This window comes from Vipera ursinii, assembly GCF_947247035.1.
Source record: "Vipera ursinii genome assembly, chromosome: 2".
NCBI lineage: Eukaryota > Metazoa > Chordata > Lepidosauria > Squamata > Viperidae > Vipera > Vipera ursinii.
The window spans coordinates 91880587-91905355 of record NC_139513.1 but is presented as its reverse complement, the minus strand read 5'-3'; the positions used below and the strand labels follow the sequence as shown (position 1 = coordinate 91905355).

The window sequence follows — 24769 nt, the reverse complement described above, 5'->3', positions numbered from 1 at the left end:
AATCCGTATCAGACTACAATTCAACTAATAATTTCTAAAGCCAAGAAGTTTCAAGCTGCTATTTCTTTGCTGACCCAGCTGACTCAAATGCTGCATGCTGGTCTTCAAAGGAAAGTAAGCAAGTTTATGATGAGAGTATGCACTGATTCACTGAAAATGTACAAAGTAATTAATAATCTCCCTGGATTGATAATATTCTAAACTGCTCTTCTTCTTTTTTCAATTAGCTAGAATTAGCTTTAAAGATTAAATTGCCTCTTGGGATTAAACAAAATTGGGAATTAAGCAAAACATCTTCCTGAGAGGGGGTGAAAAGCCCTGATCTTCATGAATTGCACAGAGGATTTACTGTACATATACATCATTTTAACGTGATGAATTCCATATTTTTCTACGTTTTTTTTCTTTGAGCTGAAACTATTTCTGATGATTCCCAAAGCACCATTCATTTGTATCTACCCCCCACACCACAAGCTGTCTTCTAAAGGGAGCCATAATAGCTTAAATAAAGCAGCTCAAGCTGGTACAAGATTATTCGTTCCAATTAAACTGGTGATTCATTCCATGTCACACCCACATTATTTTCCCCCCCTTTAACGAGAGGGAAACTCTTCTTTTCCACTATGCAATTTCTGTTATGAGAGGTCTGGGATTTCAGAATTCCCTCAGTGAAAGGATACAGAAATCCAAACATTTCATCTCCCAATCAATAAAAATGTTCAGGAAGAGAATATGGGCTGGCAGACGCCTTGAGACAAGCCCCATTACTTGTCAAATTCCTGTCTCTTCCCAATGTTCTTGCAGCTGACAGCTGCTAAAATATTCACTGGAATCAGTAAACATTGGTAAACAATCACTTTTTCAAAACATGGAACATACACGACTCAAATACAGTTTACCTTTTCATGGTTTTCTATTAAAATCTCAACTACAATATTTTGGAACTTGATGTCCATAATTGCAGCAACGGTTTCTTCTTGTGGTCGCATTAACGTTGGTCCAAAAACAACTCCCAGATTTGCGACAGTCATAAGATTCTGTTTGTGGTTTTCAGCAACACTGCAATGAAACAAGCACAATAGATTTTCAACAGGCCCGGCAAATTTAAGTGTTAGCCCATGTTTTAAAAATAATTTTGGAAAACCTACCGTGGTATTTAAATTTCTGCAGAGTAGACTACAATTCTGGTTTTTAATAACAAAGCCAATGAAAGATCAATGTAGGCTAACTCATAACAGAGCACTCATAACAGAAATTGCATAGTGGAAAAGAAGAATTTTCCTCTTGTTGATAACACTTCTATAAAGGTCTGTAAACCCACACATAATTCAGGGAATAAAAATTGCAAAGAAGATGATGACAACATGTTTCCATATAGAGATGAAATTTAGAAGAACAAAGTGACCATTATTGGTTACAATATTTTACCTAAAATATGCTAAACTAACACCCACTATCTTGAAAAAAATAAGTAGAATTCTGAATACACAGGATCTGAGTAGTGGATAAACTTGTTTTCAACTAACGTTGATAAATCCAGTTAACAACTGGACCAATCACAAGTATTTCATGACCTGAAGAAAGGATGTGGGCTTGTATATATTGAAGGAAATAAACAGAATGATGTGGGCTGTTAATATTATTATTTAACTGTATTATTTATTTTGCTCAGACTTGCTGGTACCTGATGTTAATTTAATGCATGTCTCTGACTCACTGAGATTAGTCATTAGACAAGTTTCCTTTGAATTCACTCAAAATCTCCATCATACAAGCCCAATGTTTCAGCAAGAAAGAAATCTCAAATAAATATGGCTGAAAGATAAGAAAGGAAGACAGTTAAGATTGTGTATTCTTTGGCATTTCTGTATCCTGAAACATTTAATATATGAATTTGTAGCTGAAAATAATTTCTGATTTTCCTACATGGGGCCAATAACTGAGGTGCAGGTCACACACACAAAAAAAAACACCCCACAGTCCACTAAGAACAACTGAGGCTTAGGAAAATATGTACCTACCACACTGTACTGACTTCCATGGTCAAGAAACTAAAGAAACAACAACACAGCAATATTGTTCGAATTAATATCATAATAGAACTGTGAATTTTACATATGATCTCTTTTACTGAAATAATGTAAGGCAAAAATATCAATAAGAGCTACTTTGTTTAAAAAAATGTTCTATCTAAATTGACAGACAGACAGACAGACAGACAGACAGACAGACAGACACACACACACACACACACACACACACACACACAGAGTTCTCAAATTTCAAATATTTTAGGAAACTGGAGAAGATATTCTCTTTCCAAATGTAGTTATCTTTTGCTTTTATATAGCAGAATTTTCCTATTTGCAATGTAAAACTGTAGTCATTGCAGGTCAGATCTTCTCATTAATTCAAGCTGTATCATTTGATTGTAAGCGTTCCACAGACCGCATTTGATTTGAACCAAATTCTCATCTCTATATGTTTGTGAGTGTTATGTTGAGATAATATGTATACTGTATAGAAAGAGTGGAAGGATTAATAAATAACTAGTATATATATTTTTGTGATTCATAAGTCTTTTGCTCTGCTAGGAAAATTATTGCAATTAAGTAGACATTTTATAAATTCCAAACCAAGTACAAAGTAAAAATATTCAAATACTTTACCTACATTAAAAAAAATATTTTCAGATTAACTCTTAGCATCAGGGGTGGGTATAACTACTTCTCTATCTGGATGCACTTACAAATAAATCATTTTCACTTGATGAAAACGGGGAAAGGGGTGGCAGATTAAGACATTCACTAGTACTGCTCAATTAATGAACATAATGAAGTCTGCCTGTCATGGTCGTAAGTCATGATGCTCATAAAACAGGTCAGTCCCGTGACTGACCCAATTTTACAACCTTTTTTGAAGTGGCCATTAAGTAAATCACCAGTTGTTAAGCTAATCTGCAGTCATTAAACAAACCACACAGTTGTTAAGTGAACCAATAGTTTTTCAGCAAAACTACAGTAAAGCACGGTCACATGACTGTGGGACCAGCCATGCAAACAGCCATAAAAGTGACTGTGTTGCCAAGGGCCCAAAGTTTGGTCATGTGACCACAGGGAGGTTGCCGACCATTGGACCTGGGTTGTTCCAGGCTCTTTGTAATTTCAAATGGTCACTAAGCAACTGGTTGTAAGTGAAGGACTACCTGTACCTGCAATTCCAAAAGACAAATCTGACGTGAAATTTTAAATTATTCATTGATGATATTCTGTGATTTCCTTTTGTTTTATGATTTTAAAAAAAATCAAATGTTTGAAGAGCAATAAAATGAAATGCAAACCACAAAACACAATTTGCAGAAAGAGAGAAGTAGTGCAGGAGGCAACAGTATGGCCAATTGTTCTACCATGGAAGTTGGAAGTTGTCCAAATTAACATTCCCCCTTCAAAGAGTCCTGGTAGTACTGTGGTTAGAATGTAGCATTGCAAGTTGACTCTGCCCACTGCAAGCAGTTCGATACTGACCGGCTCAAGGTTGACTCAACCTTCCATCCTTCCAAGGTCGGTAAAATGAGGACCTCGATTTTTGAGAGCAATATGCTGACTCTGTGAAATGCTTTGAGAGGGCTGTAAAGCACTGTGAAGCACTGTATATAAGTGCTAAGTCCCATTGCTATTGCTAATATGTAAGCTTTAGATTTCAATAAAATGTAACCATTTGCATTAAAAGAATTCCTAAGAGTACTTGCAGAAATCAGACTACATTAGCTCAGATACAATGTGTAAAGTATAATCTCAGGAAAAAAAATCAGAGCATAAATATACTAAATGGTAAAAACATCCTGCCATCACTATGAATTGCTACTATGGAAACACAATATGAGAATCCATGTTATAATTAGCATTACTACCTGATATAATGACTCCTCTGAGGAAAAAAAACCAAATATTTTCAACAATTCTTAACGTTTTTATAGCATCTTGGGAGCATAAAGCATACTGGTAACACAACCTATTTTAGAAAATGTTTATTTAAAAAAAAACCAAATTCTTACATACTACCACAACCTTTCAGAAACATATACATTGTTCACAATTCTCCTGTTACTTTGACAGGAAAAATTCAGTATTCTTGAGAAAGTTCTTTTGAGGCCCCCACTTGAGGAAGTGGTTTCCCACTAATAATTAACTAATAATTGTTTGTGCATATACAAAAAATAACATCAGACCAACAATCAAGCAGTTAACGATACCCCAATCAAGGGACTGTCAACAAGCCAACAGTAAGCAGCCCAGCCAAAGAATAATCAAGACCACTCCCACCAATATGGTAAAATATAAATAATAAAATATAAAATGAGAGCAAACCTCATTCTCTTCTTGCACTGATGGTGTTACCTAGTTTGGGTAATCAAATATCTGGGGGGAAACAATCAAGTTCAGAGAGTATCAAGGAACCCTCAAAAAAAAAGTTATAAAAACCAATTCTAATTTTCTAGACCAGGGGTAGGCAACCTTGGCTCTTTTATGACTCGTGGACCTCAACTCCCAGAATTCATGAGCCAGCCATGCTGAGGGGAAAGGGAGAGGTTTCCAAGCTGAGCCATGCTGGCTCAGGAATTCTGGGAGTTGAAGTCCACGAGTCATAAAAGAGCCAAGGTTGCCTACCCCTGTTCTAGACCATTATAGGCTGCTCTCTTCATATCAGCATCAAAGAACAATGCCCAAACATAATTGCTTTGAATCGCTATTATATTCTCAGCCCAGGAAAAGGCCACTTGAATGAAAGAAGCAGATGTCTTTCAATGTACACTTTTCTAGGAAAACAGATGAGAACACGATATGTACAGGTAACAAGAATAGCACAAAACAAATACTAGCATTTATTCTTGTCATTGCAGCAGTAGAGAACAGTACATTATTTAATATAAGATGTACTAATATTCTGCAGAAGAAAATGATATAGCAAAGATCTATAAATCCAATCTTTGTTCTGAAATCACTTTAGGGTATAAATGGCTATATATAAGAAATGTGCACATGAAAAACCCTGAAATATAAAAATAAACTTACTTTTGATGAAACGTACATTATGCATGCATGTATTAAATTTAGAAACTTAATAAAGAATATCCTTTTTAAGTAACACTTAATTTAAATTAATCCAATAATTGTTCAATTCATACTTTTTGTTTAGAATTTTCTGCTAAGGCAATAATTACTATATTCCATTTTCTACACAAAATGGAATATAGTAATTATTGCCTTAGTAGAAATACCATTTCATATTCAGAACTACTTTTACATAGTTCTACACTTTTCCCACACAGTTTCTCAAACAACATGCAACTTTAATACTTAAGTTATAAAGAAGCTTACATCTTAAGAGTCTGATCTTAAGAATGAAAGCTAAATATTTCTGCTTAGTCCAAGTATCTTCAATGATAAGATTCAGGTCCTTCTGCACAATGACTCTGTCTGATCCTGATCCTGAAAAGTCAATTACTTTTGTGTAGGACATGTTGACATGTTTGTCCAAACTTTTGGCTTACTTGGGCCACATTGAGTAAAGCGGAATTGTCTTGGGCTACACATAAAATATATAATATAGTTAATGTATGTAAATCACATAATAATGTTAAAAGTTTATGATCTTGTGGGGCCATATTACTAGCTGTCCAGGGCTGCATGCAGCTCATGGGCCACAGATTGGACACGTCTGGTCTAGGTATTTGAATCCCCAGCAACACTGGTATTTTCTCAGAACAATGTTGTGTCCTGTTGAAATTCTTTCTCACTGTTGGCTCCAAGTCCTCAGTTTAGCACAACTCTCAAGGGGAAAGGTGGCTTAACAGCTTTGCAGCTCCCACATCGTAAGACCAATTATGTTTTTAGTTCATGCGTGACCAGGTTGGCGAAGGAGTGAGAAAACACTATTTCTCTTTCCTTTATTTATTCATATAGATCAAGAGAAGCTGGATGGAGATCAGTGTGATTTTAAAACGGGAGGATGAAACTTCGGTAAAATGAAAGCTATGCTAATGACACCACTCTGGTAACTGAAAATGCAACGGTCTCCAAGCTCTAGAATAATAGTCAAGGACACAGTGAAAAAAAATGGGACTAAAATTAAACATAAAGAAGATCAGACTAACGACAACAGTACAACCAGCTTTAAAACTGATATTGAACATAGTGAAGTGGTAGATACCTTCTGTCTTTTAGGACCAACCATCAACAGTAAAGGAAAAAGGAGTCAAGAAATATGCTGCAGTCTACTACTTACTTGGCAGAGCAACCACGAAGGCTTGTGAAAAATATTCAGATGCTATGAAATGTCTATACTTCCAAAGATCAGAATATTCAGATGCTATGATATATCTTTACTTCCAAAGATCAAAATACAGCTAATCCCTGAGTTATGACTGTTCACTTAATGCTCGTTCAAAGTTACATGATCAGAGCCCCCTAGTGTTTATGAGCAAATCCCAAAATTATGGCTATTGCAGCACCACAGCAGTCGTTCGCCCTTACGAGCAACCAACTGCAGAGGCCCTGCATTCACCCTATTCCTCTCCCTGCTCCCCACAACTGCTCCCCCCTCCCTTCCTGTCGCGCCAGACTCACTTACCTTGCAAAATCTGTCTCCTCTCTGCCACAGTTTCTTTCTCTTTGAGGGAGAAGAGTCAGCTTGGAAATGCTTTTCGTGCCGACAATGGAAGCTCCTGGGTGCCGTAATATCGCATGAGTTCAAACACAAATTCTCTGCAAAACAGATCACGGCCCCTGGAAACTTCCATTCTCGGGGGTGGGGGGAAGTGTTTGCTTCGTTTGCATGCCTATTGGGCAAAGCGTGAAATTGGAGTTGGCCAGGCACAGGAACCAATGCTGTCCATGGCCTGGGTGCGCTGCTCACTCACTTGCACCAGCCTTAGTTTGAGGGCAGGAACGAAGCCTTCAATTGAGTAGAGAGGTATCATGGGGCCAGGTCCCTTGCACTCGCATCCAGGTTGGCAGCAGTGGCAACCATCTGAGCAACCATGATCCCCCTCCCCAGCCAGCCAGCCATCCCACCCAACCTAGCCCTCACCTGGCTGGCCGGCTGGCACAAACCCTCACCATTCTTCTCCTCATACTCTTCACTGATTGAGTGGCAGCAGCTTGAGTTTCTCTGCTTCGAGTGAAAGGAAACAGAGGCACAGAGCAGGATTGCTCTCAATAAGGCTGGAGCGTGCAGCGCACCTGTGTCTTCTTAAGAGCAATCCTGCTCTGCGCCTCCGGTTTCTTCCTTGAGTGGAGAAACTCAAGCTGCTGCTGCTCAAACACTTTTTATCCAAATGCAGACCTGAGAGAGATTGGAAGGTCCACGTGCCTGCAGTGGGGCATTTCAGAAACAGGAAGGAACTGTCAGAGTCACTTGCTCCCAGTGCCTTATATACAGGCAATCCCCTTAGCTCCACCCCCCATCCAACCAGCCAGCATCCGGCATCCATCCCTAAAACCAGCATAGCTGGCCTCCGCCTCCCCCCTCCAGCGTTGCCTCCAGCAGTCCAGCATGCAGCCAGGAGCCTCAGCTGTCTGGCGGCCGGACAGAGAGCAGTCAGCATGTAGCCGAGAGCCTCAGCTGCTCAGAGGTCAGGCAGAGGGATTCCCAGGCAAACGGAAATTCCCCTCCCTTTCCCTTCCCTGAAGTCCTCCGTGTGACTGCTTGAAACTCCATGTGACTTAGGTCTCCATTCAGATGAAAGGTGTTTGAGCGGCAGGCTTGAGTTTGTCTGCTCCTTCTGAGTGAAAGGAAATGGAGGTGTGGAGCAGGATTGCTCTCAATAAGGCCGGCTCGCTCCAGAGGCTTGTTTTCGCAAGATTGCTGTCAATAAGAGTGAGGCACGCTCGCACCAGAGGCTTGTTTTCGCTAGGAAGGGGCTTGAGAAATGGCTTATTCCTGCAAAAATGGAGCCAAGAGAGAGGCGCTCCATTTCTAAGCATGCATGAAAGGAGCTTCCAGTTTCCCCAGGGTCTCCGTCCTGGTGAAAATTGTTCCAGCAGTGGTGGAAAGAAGTTGGGGGTGGGAGCAAACACCGTGAGAGTTCAGGCTCCCATTCTCTGCAAAAGAGGATCAGTGCCTGAACTTGCACGATATTACGGGCACCCAAGAGCTTCCATTGACTCTCCTCTCCCTCAAAGGCAGAAACCGCGGCAGAGAGGAGACAGATCTTTTGAAGGTGAGTCCGGCACAGCAGGAAGGGAAGGGGAAGCATGAGGAATCTTGGTGGGTCGGAGAAGCCTTGGGGGCCTATTCCATCACTAGCCCCCCCATGGCCTTTCCCACCCTGAGATACCTCATGTGCACTTAACGAGACGTGTGCATCTTAACAAGCAAGGGAGTGATCTCGTTCAAAGCACGAGGTTCACTCTACGAGTTTTCGAGTTACGAGTGGAATGGGCAAGCTTCATTGCACTTGTAACTCGAGGACTACCTGTAGTACAAGCAATGGTATTCCCTATGATACACTATGGAAGTGAGAACTGAACTTTGAAGAAGCAGAATAAGAAGACTATTGACACTTTTGAACTTTGGTATCGGAGAAGACTCCTGAGCCACAGAAACAATTAAGAAATCAACCCAGTGTTCTCCTTTGAGGTTCAAATGCCCTGGCTCAAATTATCCTATTTCAGAACTATTATGTGAAGACACAGCTTTCTGCAGAAGACCCTCAGGCTTGGAAAGCTGGAAAGAAAGAGAAGAGAATAACTAGCAGGAAGGTGGATGGACTCAGTTAACATTGGCAATGAGTGCACTATTGAAGGATTTAAAGGACCAGATTTGGAACAGTATGTGATGAAGAAAACCTATCTATATAGTTGCTAAAAGTCAACACTGACTTGATGACACATAATCAGTCAGTGACCAGACCAATGCACACAAGCTAAATGTGGGAGTTTTTTCATTTACCATTTATGTGGAATAGGGAAATTTTGCTACTCCAGGATTTGTACCTGTTCAAAGCCAAGTGTTGATTAAATTAAGTTCTTTGCTCCGAAATCTCAATCTATTGCAGGGTTGTCAAACTGCCAGATCGCAGGCTGGTTGCATCATGCAGAGGCTGCGCTCATCCCAGCTCCGGCAATGCGAAAAAAGTCACAATACATCACAAAATGTCACGTGACAAGATGAGTTTGACACCTGTGATCTATTACATTTAAACAAGAGAAGACAACTGTGGATCATTTTAAAATTACATTAGTGTTATTGAGGTATGGAAAAGTAAGTGGTACGACAAACACCTAATAGGCTGGTAAATGATATGACAAAAAAAATGGAGAATTAAAATTTAGTAAGAAGATAGTAAAACCTGAGCCTACAACTATAATAACCTCTGGATTTTGAGAGAAGGAGAGAGTACTAGCATTAGATATAAATTATTTTTGAATAGTGATCTTCATTTTATTAATAGCAAAAGAAAATTTGGAATAGAATGCTCATTTACATTATGTTCTGAATAAATCTCAACAAAACTTCACTATTATTACAGCCGTGGTAGAAGTTACATTTTCTACAATATCCTGGAGGAACATGAAGCAATGTAAAGTATTTCTCACTTTGAGTTTGTTAGGAAATTATGCAAATATAAAAGACTCAACACATTTCAGAACTGTGAAAGGTTTCCTTAGAGTATTTTGAAATTGTTTTCTTAAAGAAAAATGAACGTGTTTCCAATTTTATTGAAATAGCATTAATGACAGGCTTATGAACAAAGTTGCTATATTTACTTCAGTATAACTGAGCAAAAGAAAAACCAAGCACTCTATCATTAATAAAGGTTTTCCACCCCAAATTAAAGGTGGAAAGAAGATAATCAATGCTTTATTCCTAGCATAGAGCATGCCCTAACCTTTTTTGACACAGATAAAAACTTTTGCACCATAACTCCTTGACTTATGATCACAACTGGGACCAGGAGTTCCATTCCTAAGCAAGGTGGTTGTTAAGTGAATCACATCTGATTCTACAATCTGTTTTGGCACAGTTATTAAGTGAATATCTGCAATTGTTAGGTAAATATGTGGGAGTTAAGTGAATCTGGCTCTCCCCATTGAGTTCGCGTGTTGGAAACCATCTGGGAAGGTCACAAATGGCAATCACGTGACTCTCAGACGCTGCGCAACCATTGTAAATACACACCATTGCCAAGTGACTAAATTTTGACCACATGACCGTGGGGATGTTGTGATGGTCATAAGTGTGAGTACCAGCAGTAGATCAGTGTTTTCAGTGCTGCTACAACTTTGAATGGTCACCAAACAAATAGTTGCATGTCGACAACTGCTTGCATCCCATTTTGGTTGTCTGGTGTTTAGTGGAACCAGGATTGTTAACCCAGATGGATTTTTATGTTCCAGCAACTTCCTTTATCATCACCTCAAATAAACAAATAGAGCTGCTCCTGAAAAGCTTTTTTTTTTAACCTTATGGCTTACACCAGCACATCGATAGATGAACAATATTCATCAGAAGAATTGGTTATTAGATAAAAGTTTTTCCTTTACATTGCACAATGGCAACAGTCGTAATGATGTGTTTGGCTTGAAGAAATGCTTTTATTGTTTCTCTCTAACACTAAAATAGCTTCTCTAAAAGGAGTTCTGTTTCAACATACAGTAAAACATCCATAGTTGACTACCTCCCTACACTGACCACCTCCCTAAGTTGACCTCATTTCCATAGACCAGACATACACTATGCCAGTGATGGCAAACCTCTTAGACACCAAGTGCACAAAAACTGCTCTGGCCCCTGCCTGCCCCACCCTGTCTACCCGCAGGGCTACCTACTGCCTCCATGGCCCACCACAGCACATCGCCATGGCGGACCTGTAGCGCCATGGCAGCCACACCCTCCGCCCGCACTCCACAGCATCATCTGCATGCGATGGTGCATGAGGGTGGAGTCTTGTCCCTGCTGCCTGGCTGCCATGTCTTTGGCTGCGCTGCTCTGCTCTGCACGGGAAGTGCCCGGGTGTGACTCTCCTCTGGAAGGGGCTGTTGGTGAGGAGGGGGCCATGGGGAGAGGCAGGGCTGGGGCGATGGCACGCATGCCGCTTCTGGCATGCATGCCATAGGTTCACCACCACTGCACTATACATACAAAATAGAAAGACTTTATACTGACCACCTTTGTAAGTCCTACCTTGACCACCTGGGCCTCGACACATAATATTAATTTACTCTCTATAACTTGATCAGTTGAGTCCAGTCTGCACCAAGGGCAAGAAAAGTGAAATGCAGAATTGGCAGCAATGGATTTCTTTTAAGAAGAATATCAAAGAATACAATATTTTCAACTTTGATTCAGCAGTTTAACAATGATAGTTATGGATTCACATTGCACAAAGTCAAATTTTTTCCACTTCAATTGTTTTCTTTTTCAGGATCAGTATTTAAAAAAATATGTGCCAAATTTTAGCAATACACAACTTTTCAAGCAAAAGTGGGTGGCATGCATACTTTATGCAAATATCTACAATCCTCATGTATAACTTATACAACATTTCAGGATTTTAGCATGAAGACCATAGTGCAAGTACATATTTTGTCCATTAATACCAGTAAAACTAGAAGAAAGGAGCTTTGAATCATTTAATGTCACTCTTGGGGTCTATGCACAAGCTGTGCATTTCTTCTCAAATCTTATGGCACGTATGGCTGTGAAACTGGAATATGAAACCAACCAACCAATAAATAAATGAATATTCTATAGAAACTCTTGGATATATATATATATATATATATATATATATATATATATATATATATATATATATATATATTTCGGTAGACCATGCCCAACATGTGTGTTGGTAACCTTCCCAAAGTATACATAAAAGAACTCAAGAAAACAGAATACTACAAGTTCTATATACCATTTATATATACCATGAATGTATTCAATTCTGAATGTAAGAATATGCTGACATAGACTCATGTACAGCTTAATGTAGTAAACTATTATATTTTTGGAAGAAGGAAGAGGATGAAGAGAATTATTTATCCCAATTAAAGATTAATATATACCCTTCTGTTCACCTCAAACCAGACTGAATATTGCATGAGGGCTTTAACAATGGCTCATGTGAATGATCACAACCATCCACTGCCCTCACCAGGGGTGAAAGAAATATACAGGGGAGGCTTCAAAAGAAAGTATGTTTAATATTACACAAACAGAGATCTAGTTAGAAAGATGTACTACCCTGGAGCAAAAAAAAAAAAGGCTGAATCCATCTTTGCATTTCCTCTACCCACAACTAAATTCATATCTTAGGGGAAGAGGTGGAGCTATCATGATTTGTTTTTAAAGTAAAGGTAAAGGTTCCTCCACACATGTGTGCTAGTCGTTTCTGACTCTAGGGGCCGGTGCTCATCTCCATTTCAAAGCCGAAGAGCCAGCACTTGTCCGAGGACGTCTCCGTGGTCATGTGGCCAGCATGACTAGACACCAAAGGCGCATGGAACGCTGTTACCTCTCCACCGTAGTGCTCCCTATTTTTCTACTTGCATTTTTACGTGCTTTCGAACTGCTAGGTTGGCAGAAGCTGGGACGAGTAACAGGCGCTCACTCTGTTATGCGGTACTCGGGATTCGACCTGCCAAACTGCCGACCTTCTGATCAATGAGCTCAGTGTCCTAACCCACTGAGCCACCGCGTCCCTTATTTTTTGTTTTTATTTTTATTTTATTTTATTTTATTTTATTTTATTCATTTATTTTATTTTATTTTATTTTATTTTATTTTATTTTTTGTTTTTGTTTCGATTTGTTTTTAGGGAGAAGCAAATTCACTAGGCTTTAGTCACTGGAAGTAGGGAGGTAGGAACTGATCCAGAGTGTACCAAAAGCTACTAGAAGCTACAGGCCATCAGATCTGAAATCCTTACATGGGAAATATTAAATCTGGGCATCTAGTGTTTATCGTCTCAAAGTCTACATGCTCTAATGAACTGATCTTGTCCTGATTACGGACAATTATTAATTATTCCATTAATTTCTCTCTTTTTCCCCAGAAGCTTACCTGGGGATTTCCTTTTCTTGTATGGCCATAAGAACCATGTAGATTAGGTTAAGAGAGATTAATATGCCGATGGCACCCAGTGGAATGTCTCAGACCATGGTGTGTTAAGTGATGCTGTGACCTCCCTCTTGTAGTGCCTGGAGGCTGTTAGGGCCTGGATGAGGAGCAAAGAGCTGAAACTGAAGAGTGGCAAAACAGAATGGCTCTTGGTTTGGAGTTCTTCAATCCGTGGAGAACTACCATCTATGGTCTTGGATGAAATTGCACTGGCCCAGACAGACCCAGTGCGTAATCTGGGAGTTCTCCTGGACTCATGACTCTTCGTTGAGGAGTAGGAGCAGTCGTGGCCAGGAGGACCTTTGAGCAACTGCAAATTATGCATCAGATATGCCTTTCTTGGGTCAGGAATCTGACAGTCACCCATGCCCTAGTCACCTTCGCACCTTGACTATCGCAATATGCTCTATATGGGACTGCCCTTGAAAAGCACTGAGAAGCTTCAGTTACACAAAATCAAATCCAAATAGATTTTGGATTCATCAGATATGCATCTGTTGTTCAACAAAAGTTATTCTTCAGTTTATGAAACTCATGCAGATTTTTAACATGCCTCCCTACCCCTATTCTCCTAACATATTTATCTTCCTTGGCTGGAAATCTGATGTACAAAAAAGAAGCTCTGAATTTTTGATTAGCATCTGGATTGATTCATACAATAATTCCTTTAGACTGGCATATACTTGTTCATGATTCATTTGATCAATAATGAGAGAAATAGTACCAAATTACTTAAGCATAATATAGCATAATAAACTAAGAGATTATAAAAATGTTTTAAAACCATATGTAAAATTCTAATAACACAACATGTATTTTCTGCTGAGAGAACTAGAGAAAATTAGAGAAACAGAGAGATTTATTAATTTTTCTCAAAATTTACTTAAACAAAGATAAAACCAGGAACTTTAGCTTTAAATAGTTAAGGAGCTTGCTATAAGCTCTGTGTGATATACAGTACTGCAATATCTTTTGCTTTATAGACTTTTATGGGATGGTAGATTAAAAATACTATGTCACATACTATTTAAATACATAGAATGGGAACTTGTAAGTGAAATGAATTATTCTCTCAGAGCAATAAAAACATAAAATGAAAATGAAGTATTCACTCCAGTGAATACTGATCACTTTGCAAGAGAGATGACAGGCTAATGGACAGCAACTAAAAGACAATTAAACTGAGGAGGAACAATCTATGAAAATCTTTGCAATGTTCCATATTGCTTTACAAACTCATTAGATATAGTCTATTGATAAAAACAAATTCTCAGAAAGAGCCTGCTGACCTTTAACTAAGTTAGGAAATATGTTCCTTACATTTTATTTCATGGACATAAATCATAGCAGGGAATCCAAGATGGCTGGGAGAGGAAGGTAGGTAATGCTAACAAAAATTAAAATCAGCATTAGATGTATAGTTAAGATGTTGTAAAAACAGTTGATACCCATCAAATAATCCAGAGCCATTGCTTTTTATTAGAAAAGAAAAATATACAAAAATAAAAGTTAGCGCCATGGCAGAATGTGGAGAAAAATAAAATATGGGGACTAAAAAAGCAGCTATTAAAATTAGGTAGACATCTATAAACAAGAAAGCAACAGGAAGAGAAAATTTAGAATGGTTTGGTTACTTTAGCAAAATTTAAGGATGTGACATCCTACTGAAGAAATTCTTAGGATTGTTACATAAACAGTTTAGCTTTAATTTAGGGCCCAAAAGAGAATCTCCTCAGTTTCTTTGGGCAAAAATAAAATGGCTTAAGAAAATTATGGAAGCTTGAACAGTTCACAAATGGAAGCCCGGCCACAGGATCTTAAGCCTTAAAATGCTTGGCCTTCAAATGGCAACCACAAGGGATTTCTGTTAAACACAATCAACACTAGGCAAGCAGCTTGGTTACACAAACATTTCGGATCACTGATGCTATGCTGATTCTACCACTGCCTTAGTTTAGCTTTGAAATAAACCAAAACCCACAGAAACTAGGGCAACTGTAAAAATGTCATGCCTCATGTACCAAACCAGAAACAAAGGAATGATTACATTAGAGGGGAAATTCTAAGCTACACAAGAATGATGACAAATTATATTTGGGGGAGGAAAAAAACACTTCGTTCTTCCCTACCTTTTTTACAAATCATTATATGGACTTGATAATATTCCTTCAAGTTAATTGACATACTAATTGCAATAATATACCTAAATACACAGGATAACAAAGCTATTCTGTGTGTACTTAGGCTAAAGTGGATACAACAAATAACCCTTGGCATACTACCACAATTGGGACAGAATTGTGGTCATTCATCGAAATGGTTGTTAATTGATATGCCCATGTGACCACTTGCTCAATGACTGCAATCCCAGGTCTCCCCATTGTGGTAATTAAACAACCACATGATCATTAAGCAGAACACCAGGACAGGAGCTGGCCTCCTCAGGGTTCCGTTGGCTAAGCAATGCCGGCTGGGGAGAGCCTTCTCTGTGGGCACGCCAACCCTCTGGAATGAGTTGCCTCCAGAGCTGCGGATGGCCCCGGACCTTCGGTCCTTCCGCCGTGACCTGAAGACATGGATGTTCCAACAATCGGGCCTGGACTGACTATAGTTTTAAATTTGGTTTTATTGGGTTAATTGTTATGTATTTATTACATTTGTTGTTTAATTCTTTTTTAGATTTGGTATTTTATGTTTTTTTAACTTTTTATTGTTGTGAGCCGCCCTGAGTCCTTAGGGAGAAGGGCGGCATATAAATTTAATAAATTCAATTCAATTCAATTCATTCTTGTGATTTTTGGGACACTCCTTCTCCAAAGTGCGAAATTTGGAGAAAGGCCCTTCCAAATGATTATGAGAATGATGGTGTTTGCTAGCTTTTCAGCCTTCCTTGGGCTGGAAAGCTAACAAACACCATCATTCTGAAGGCTAGAAATTATTTTTTTTATGTGCAGAAGGGAATACCTCAGTCAGGCTGCAGAAACGGTATTTGAATCTTTGGGATGCGGGCCCCATTTCTGCAGCCCCATTTCTGCAAGTAGAGGGACTGACCTCTACTTGCCAGGCAGATCTAGCCCTCTCGGCAGGAAGCAGCTGCTTGCAATCTTCCCTACCAGCTTCCCCATTGACATTCTGGGGAAATCAGTGGCGAGGATTGCAAATGACAACCATAGGATCACAGGGTGCTTAGCAACTAGTCGTAAGTGCAAAAGATTAACAGACAGCTGAAATATGGTCATATGACTACGGGAGAGGGTGGCGGTGCAACATTTTACAATGGGCAGAAGTGCTTTACAAGCACTCCTTTCCGACATAATTTGGGATGTTTGTTACATGGACTGCCTATACAGGTGACAACATATAGCTTATATTTTTGTGTGTTTTTTTATTTCCCTTCATGTTATATCTATGAATTGTGTATATGTGTTGTTAAGAAACAAAGAACAAGCTATTTATACTCCTATGATCAAATCTGGTCCATTTTGCAACTTGATCTTTCTTTTGCTAATTTCCCTCACCAAATTTGATTTGCTTCTATTCTGCTTTCAGACAATTATCCTACTGAAGGACAGACATACACCTTCCTGAGCCTCTTTCCATAATTTCTTGCAAAATTTCTATTGGGTGAAAAGAGTAAACAATGAATACATTACTATACAATTTTACTACTTATCCATTATTAATCTAAAAATGCTGCATTTAAAAACAATTAATTTCAAACCAGAAATATGCATTTTCCTCATGGCACCCAATTTTGCCTTTGTGGAAGTATGAAAATGTTGTTCCCCAACTTTAATGCAATTTAATTTTTACATATTTCAGTTAAGTTTATATTAAAACATTGATTTTAATAAAATGACACAGACACAGACACACACGCCAAAGCGCAGTTAACTACCATGAGATGTTAAAAGATTGAAGAATACTGTGGGAATTTCCAGGCAATACTGGATTTTAGAGAGTATCCCGGATCAGCGAATAGCAACATAGTCATCTTGATTGAGCAATATATCTAACTACTATAAATAGCAGGAATGGTGGAAAACAATATGTTGTAGAAATTGTAGCACAAAGCAGAGTTGGTTTATTAATGAATTGCTTGAAGTACTCATGTTTAAAGGATTGTATTCCTATTCTCAGCCTTAGTGATACACAGACAGCCCATTTGTTTGCTTTACTTTTGAAAAAATAAACAAACGGGTCTGAATCTGTGTCTGAATTTCAGATTGAATCTCCCCAGTTCCATTTCAAGACTCTCATCAGTAGATATAACGTGAATATATCTTTGGCATTTTGTAGGTGTAGGCAAAGAGAAGCCCAATGACAAAACCAACCAGATGACATTGCAGTACACAAGCTCTGCCCCTTTTGTACATGCATATGGAGTGTCACAAGGTTGCAATCTTCCTATCATCTTTCTAAAAGAAAGATCAAACTCTGTGGAAGCCTCTGAGTTGAACAAATGTATTGGGACACTGTCACGGAAGAAGTGGGATTTAAAATCCTTCTCCCTCACAACAATTTTATGAAGTTAAATCACCCAAAGCAGTTATTAATTGGGGAAGGAGAAATCTAAGAAGCACAATTTCCCATGGTGGATAATAGAACCTTAGGAGAGCAAAATACATAGAATTATTCATAGAGGAAGAAAAGATAGATGCTTTTGATTTAAGTTCAGCATCCTTCATATTAAGTTTGATTTTGTGTCAGAAGGCATGAGACCTTTCCTTTCTTTTTTCCTTTACCCTACCTTACAGGATTAGTACAATGGTAAAGATAAGTAAAGTCAAAAGTAAAGCTCAACCTTTGGTTCCCACATGGATACATCTATGTAGTTATCCTGGCAGCAATAAGAGTATGGATTGCTACCACCTTCTGGATTTTTCCTCAAATTTGTAGTCTACAGTACTGATATTTTCTGTAGGTCTCTTTTCCAAACATTAAATAGGTTCAATATTGCCCAGTTGCTAAGCAAACCAAGTGAAAACTGCCCAAGTGTCATTACATGAAAATGACACATATGTTTGTGCTTTACAATGCTGCTATAGAAAGGCTGAACAGTTAAAATGAGTTTTCATTTGTCTGTTTATCATCCATCCATACATCCATCCATCCTTCTTTCCATCTAATTTATATTCTGCTTCCTTCTACATCAATATAGTACAAATCACACTTATTATGCCTTTCATGTTTACAGCAGTCTGTGAGGTATAAATGCTCTACCCGTTTTCTATTATTGCTCAATTTTGCGCAATCTCTGTAATTTATAGTGTCTTACAGGTCTGAACCTTTTCCAAAAATAAGGAACGCAACCTTGACTTTTTTATCAATTACAGAAAACTGTCTAATACCACAAATATATTTCATATAGATTGCAAAGAACCTGAAGAGGTACTATATCTGGGATTCCAACTTTGGTATTATTTATTTATTTATTTAAATTTCTATACCGCCTTATTCCCAAAGGACTCAGAGCGGTTTACAGGGCAGCATAAAATACAATATAAAAATAATATAGAATTAAAATACATTAAATTAATTAAGCCCAATTAAAACAATATTTAAAAAGCTAAAACCCCTTCAGTCCAGGCCTGATAGATCGAAAAACCAGGTTTTCAGGTCCCGGCGAAAGGAACGCAGATCGGGGGCGGTCCTAAGTTCCACGGTTAAATCATTCCAGAGGGCAGGTGCGCCCACAGAGAACGCTCTTCCCCTAGGAATAACCTGCCGGCATTCCTTAACCGGCGGTATCCTGAGAAGGCCCTCCCTGTGGGAGCGCACGGGACGAAGGGAGCTTGATGCCGGCAGCAGGTGTTCCCTCAGATAACCCGGACCCAAGCCATTAAGGGCTTTATAGGTCATCACCAGCACCTTGAATCTCACCCGAAGGGCAACCGGAAGCCAATGCAGCTCACGGAGTAGAGGTGTTACATGGGTGTATCGGGAAGCCCCCATCACAACTCGCGCGGCCGCATTCTGCACCAGTTGAAGCCTCCGAGTGGTCCTCAAGGGCAGCCCCATGTAGAGAGCGTTGCAGTAGTCTAAACGGGAGGTCACGAGCGCATGAGTGACTGTCCGTAGGGCATCTCAGTCCAGATAGGGTCGCAACTGGCACACCAGGCGAACCTGGGCAAAAGCCCCCCCTGGTCACGGCTCCTATATGATCTTCTAAACTGAGCCGTGAATCCAGGAGGACGCCCAAGTTGCGAGCCCTATCAAGCTTACATTCAGAACAAATAGGTGCTCTACTAAAATCATTTCTAGCAAGAGCTTGTGTTGGGATGGATCATCAATACTAATCCAATTGAGTCACTTCTTGATCATGCCAGGGAATGAGTAGGAACCCTACTCCTCTGCCAAGACAACAGAGTTGGAGATTTGGGAACATTATCTATACTTTTAAGTTACTTCTTTTCCATTTGAAACCAGTAGCAAAGCCAAAGGTTTATGAAAAACAGGATACTTACTTTGCCAAGTGATTCATGAGTAAATGGAGCATCTGTCTATTTTTCTCTGGAAGTCTGTGCACTAAGCTATGGATCTCTGAAATTCTGGATTCTTGATTCTCCAGTTCTGCAGCAAGACAAAATATTCTTTTAGTGGAGTTTGATTTTATGATTCAGCTACCAACGACACAAAGCAAGCTGAAATCTACAAGTTTGTTTAACTATATACTAATACAGTATGTATACGTGCCCCCATCCACAAAAAACACTTATATCAAGACTGTAAGATTCTACAAATCCATTTAAAAATAACTTTAAAATTCTAAGAACCTCAAATGTTATCTTAGGAAAGCACTACATATTGAAGACAGAGCCTGATAATATACAGAATACAGGATAACAGAGTTGGAAGGGACCTTTGAGATCATCTAGTCCACCACCCTGCTCAGGCAGGAAACCCTATTTCAGACAAATGGTTGTCCAGTCTCTTCTTAAAAACTTCAAGTGTTGGAGCATTGACAACTTCTGGAGGCAAGTTATTCCACTGATTAATTGTTCTAACTGTCAGGACATTTCGCCTTAATTCTAAGTTGCTTGTCTCCTTGATTAGTTTCCATCCATTGTGTCTTGTCCTGCCTTCAGGTGCTTTTATATCACTTTTATGATATAAAAGTGTCTGAATAATCAATCCCAAAGGGTTGGAATTTTACAAATGCTACTACTTATATGTTATAGAAAAATAGCCGACTCATTGTACTCATAGTGAACTACTGGGATTAGTGGAAGATAGCAATAGCAGTTAAAATCACTTTTTTTTAACTCAACAGGGGGTGGATTATCCCAAGAGAAATAATGGGACTTGTTATCCCAATTCCAGTTCCAGTGGAAGAAGATGTGACAACTGTTGTAGCCAAAACCTGACTAACCTAAAGCAACCTAATCACTTTTAAGGTATAACATGATTTTATTTGCATGCTTACAACAAATGGAATTACATTTGCAATTACAGCAAAGGAACATGTTTTTCTATAGCATTCACCGGTTTCATTCAATGCAACAACCCTCTCATGTTTTATCTATTGTTTCTCTATTTATTCCCATGGCAAAAGCAAAAAAAGATAAAATCCCAGACTTTTTTTTACAAGTCCTTCAAGTACATCTCACTGGGGCATATACAATCTTAGTTCCCTCACTTGCATTTAGAAAATTGAAAAACCAATTAGAGATATTCAGCAAGAGGGAAATGGTCAATTGTCAACAATAACAGTAGTTTCAAAATAAAAGTCCCTTGCCTCTAAAAAAAAACAACACAGCTCCAGGGGAACAAAACTGATATAGGACAATCATATCCTGCTTATGAGTTGTCAAAGTGCAGGGCTATTCGTCTTGAGGTATGTAGCGCTGGCCTGATTTATAGGCAGCCTTCCTATTGTCTTACTTTCATAACCTCTACAAAAACATTATTAAAATAAATAATAAATATGAAATTGCTTCTATGATAACCTGAAAAATTGGGGAGGGGGGCACTGGAACATTCTCATCTGGACAGGTGTCTGTGTGCAGTTTTTCTTTCTTTTATACACAGTTACCTCCTTTCTACTCCTCTGCATAATCAATGCAGGGTTATTCCATCTCCAAGCATTAGCATTAGCAGGAGTCTGGAAAAGCATTAACTTATCTTTAATAATCCTTTCCATTGTTTGTACATAGTGCCACCTCCCTCAATCAAGCGCTAGCTATTTTTTTGCAGAATACAAGAGATAAAAGTTAAATGATTTGTATGTGTTTCTGTCCTTCCACTAAGCTAGTGTTTTAAAGGGATTAAAAAGGTTGAAAAGGAATTTTCAGTTCAAATATCATATCTACTATGAAATCACTTAGACAAGCCACTCCCTATCAGTCGTTCATCATATGGAATATGAAAATAATAGTACTGACTTAACCTCCAGAGTATTTGAATAGATCAGAACAATGTCCTGGAAAGCACTGTGAACATTCACAAGTTTATTATGGTGACTAACTTATTCTCATCATAAAATAGTTCATTGTAATCCAATCAAATAGAGCAATTAACTTTTAATTTCTGTTGCCATATTTGTGGTCTTTGCTTCCGAAGAGAATCGCCATCTCCCAACAGGTAAGCTATTAAAAATGGAAGATTTTTGCAAAGCTAAAAGCTAAGTTCCCAGATATTTCTGAGTTTTTATCATATCTAGGTTTCTCATTCAAGAGTCTTCATGGGCTATTATTTATGGATGTCCCAATGCTTCGATGCTGCATAGCGTTTGTCACTGAGGACTAATTAATATTTTTTTGCAAGAGTGAACTCCTACAGTCTGTTCTAAATATGTGGAGTTTTGATGGAATGCGGTTCCAGGAGTTTAGAAGACACAGGTGCAATGTCCAAATATCCATACCGCAGAGGGCAGGATAACATGGCAGAAAACTCATTATTTGAACTCGGGAGATTCCAGTCCTGATTAACTCACGGAGTAGCCAAGAGCCAGTAACTATCTCATGGTTGAAAGAACAAAACAGGATAACTTCATACAACAGAGGCAGTAGCCATGGCAATAGTAGCAACAAAAATATATATTGTGTAATGAATATATTAATATGTGACCTAATTTATACTATCCTTCCAGCTCCCACACTTATATCAATACAAAGCTTCACTTGTGGATTTTTAAAAAAGAAAATTGGATATGTGGCAGAAAACAGCTTGTTTTTTGAAAAGAAGGCAAAGGGGAAAGTCATTTCCCATGACCTCAAAAGAATTAGGCCTGAATACAGCCTGAAATTCTAATGTTCAATTTTAAATTTAGTATAAAACATAAGTAATGAAATAGCATCACCTGGATTACGTCTGAGTGATTTCTTGTCAGATTTCATATTACAATTAAAGGAGTCATTTTCCCCATGAATAACTGCAATTATTGAATACTATAAAATTTCAAGTTATTAAAAATAGCCCCTTCTATGTTTCTGATAAGCAATGTTTCCATGCTATCTCATCACACTTAATGTGATCAAGCTCTAGTTAACACACTCTTATACATGATATCCACAGAATTTCCTAATATCTGTTCTGCTGCACTCAGTCATATTTTTTAAATAGCTTCCTCAAAGGAATTGTCACAGATTGCTTACTTGCTGCTTTGATGAAGCTTCTTTGAAACTGATACATCATGAGTGGCCCAGGGAGCATTCTAGAATACAAATTAAAGGATAGACAGATCAGAACAATAAAATACTTGGCAAAAAAATACTTTTTGCAGTTGAAAGCCTTCTATAGGTCACGTACTGTATCCATTTTTAACACAGGAAAAGCATCATTAATACTGCAGGAATGGGATAGAAAGAAAAAGATTCCTTTCATTCAAAAATGCAGTCATATTTATTGTTGGATTATTAAATGTGTATGCCATCTGATTTTCAATGATACTGAGTGGCTTGATATCAGGTTAACAGTTCTATATATTTATGATGGCAGCTGCATAACCACATAAACTACTTAAAACAAAGATGTTGATTTCTTTCAAAAGTAGTATAATATTGATTCTTTTACATTAGAAAACATTGCTTTTTGTAGCAGGATAATCAAACTATGGAACAGACCAGCATCAAAGGCCAGAGGTCAGCAGATATAATAAGTAAAATTTCAATAGAAGGACTAAGCATTCCTGTGCTACCAGTGTGTTTTCTCTAAAAAAAAGTCATTAAATGAAACATGGCAGTATTTTAGTGCACTTTTATAGATGTCTACCCCAAGGATACAAATGTTTAAAGAACATACATACATACATACATACACCCATACACAGATGCAGTATAAATTTCATATATACTGTGGTAACAAAAAGTTTGTGAAGATGTGAATTCATATCTACACATAATCCTTGAGAACTGCGATCTACAATATGAGTATAGTTTCATTTAAGCCCTCTTACATACTGTAGAAACAGTATACAATGGCATGTCTTTACTGAACACATTGACTCAGCATTCAGTGTTGCTGTTGAAAAAAATTGTAAAGTTCTGTGGTAATTAGCTGTATTACAAGCAGAATTATAAATTCAGATCAATGATGTGACAATAGAGGAGCCTTCCTTGATTTTAAAAAATACACAAGTGTTTTTTTTAAAAAAATTTTTTACTTGAGGTTAGGTTACAGGAATTTCATCAGCTAAATTATTATCCACAGAACTAATTTATCTCCTGAAATATCTTAGGGTAGAGACTTGTTCCATTTCTTCTTCATGGCTTCCTGTAGAGTGGCAAGGAGGAAGATTTATTTGCAGATAATGGATAACATTGAGCTGACTGATAACCAAACCATCCCCCAAGTCTTTTATCAACCAATAAACTAACATTTACAATACTAATGAGGAAACCACTGGTCTCCAGAAAGAACATTACGGTATGCCCCAAGATTGCCCAAGATAATCCAGCCGACTACTGTGCTTTGAGAGAGAAAAAAGAAAATTCCTGGCATAACTGAAAAAAATATATCGGTAGAAAATGAAACACAGCATTCCAACAACTACAACAAAATTGCCAAGCCAACATTAAAGTGTGGTTTGGTGCTGTTTTGGATCCCCAGAACAAAGGGACCAGAGGATTCTGGGTTGTGTCAGCAAATTCCACAGGAGAATGCCAATGTATTGGTCCATGAGGTGAAGCTTACATGAATATCTGTTATATAGCAAGCAACCATAAATGCAAGTCAATCTATAAAAGAGAGTAGCAGAGGTTTCATATTTTGGAATGGCTGAGTTTAACCCAAAGTCTGATGTATTGCTTTTTCAAACATGAATCAAACTTTTAATGAGACTTAATTTAAACTCGGGTTACATTGTAGGTTATATTACAAGATTACCACAAATTCATATGTTTGTTACTTTCCTCACCACTACAGGATGTAAAAGTGCTCTTATTTCTCCTAATTACTGATATTTAGGAGAAGGATGAGCAATAATAGGTATCTGGGCTTGTTCTTTAAATACAGCGAAAGTAAAGGGGGAACAGCAAAAGGGCAGGATTGACCAAAATAGATTCACATTACTAACCAGCTTCAATTATTGTCCAAAATGTTTTCAAAATACTCCTTCTTGACATGCTTTTGCTAAGGGACCTGAGGACCCTGGACTGATATTGGTCCTGTGAAGTAGTTTGTATGAATATTGCTGCCAAGAGTG

The 24769-nt window shown here is 38.3% G+C and overlaps 1 protein-coding gene across 4 annotated transcripts in view; it reads right to left on the bottom strand.

Moving 5' to 3' along the window:
* The window catches only part of ARHGAP26 (Rho GTPase activating protein 26), a 295272-nt gene that overhangs the window by 77432 nt on the left and 193071 nt on the right, over nt 1-24769 (bottom strand). For all 4 annotated transcript variants that reach the window (XM_083353575.1, XM_083353577.1, XM_083353576.1 and 1 more), the window contains 3 exons: nt 22722-22780; nt 19593-19698; nt 900-1059 (listed from right to left, as the gene is read on the bottom strand). In XM_083353575.1, coding sequence (XP_083209701.1) covers nt 900-1059; nt 19593-19698; nt 22722-22780 — 325 coding nt within the window. The remainder of the gene's footprint in view (nt 1-899; nt 1060-19592; nt 19699-22721; nt 22781-24769) is intronic.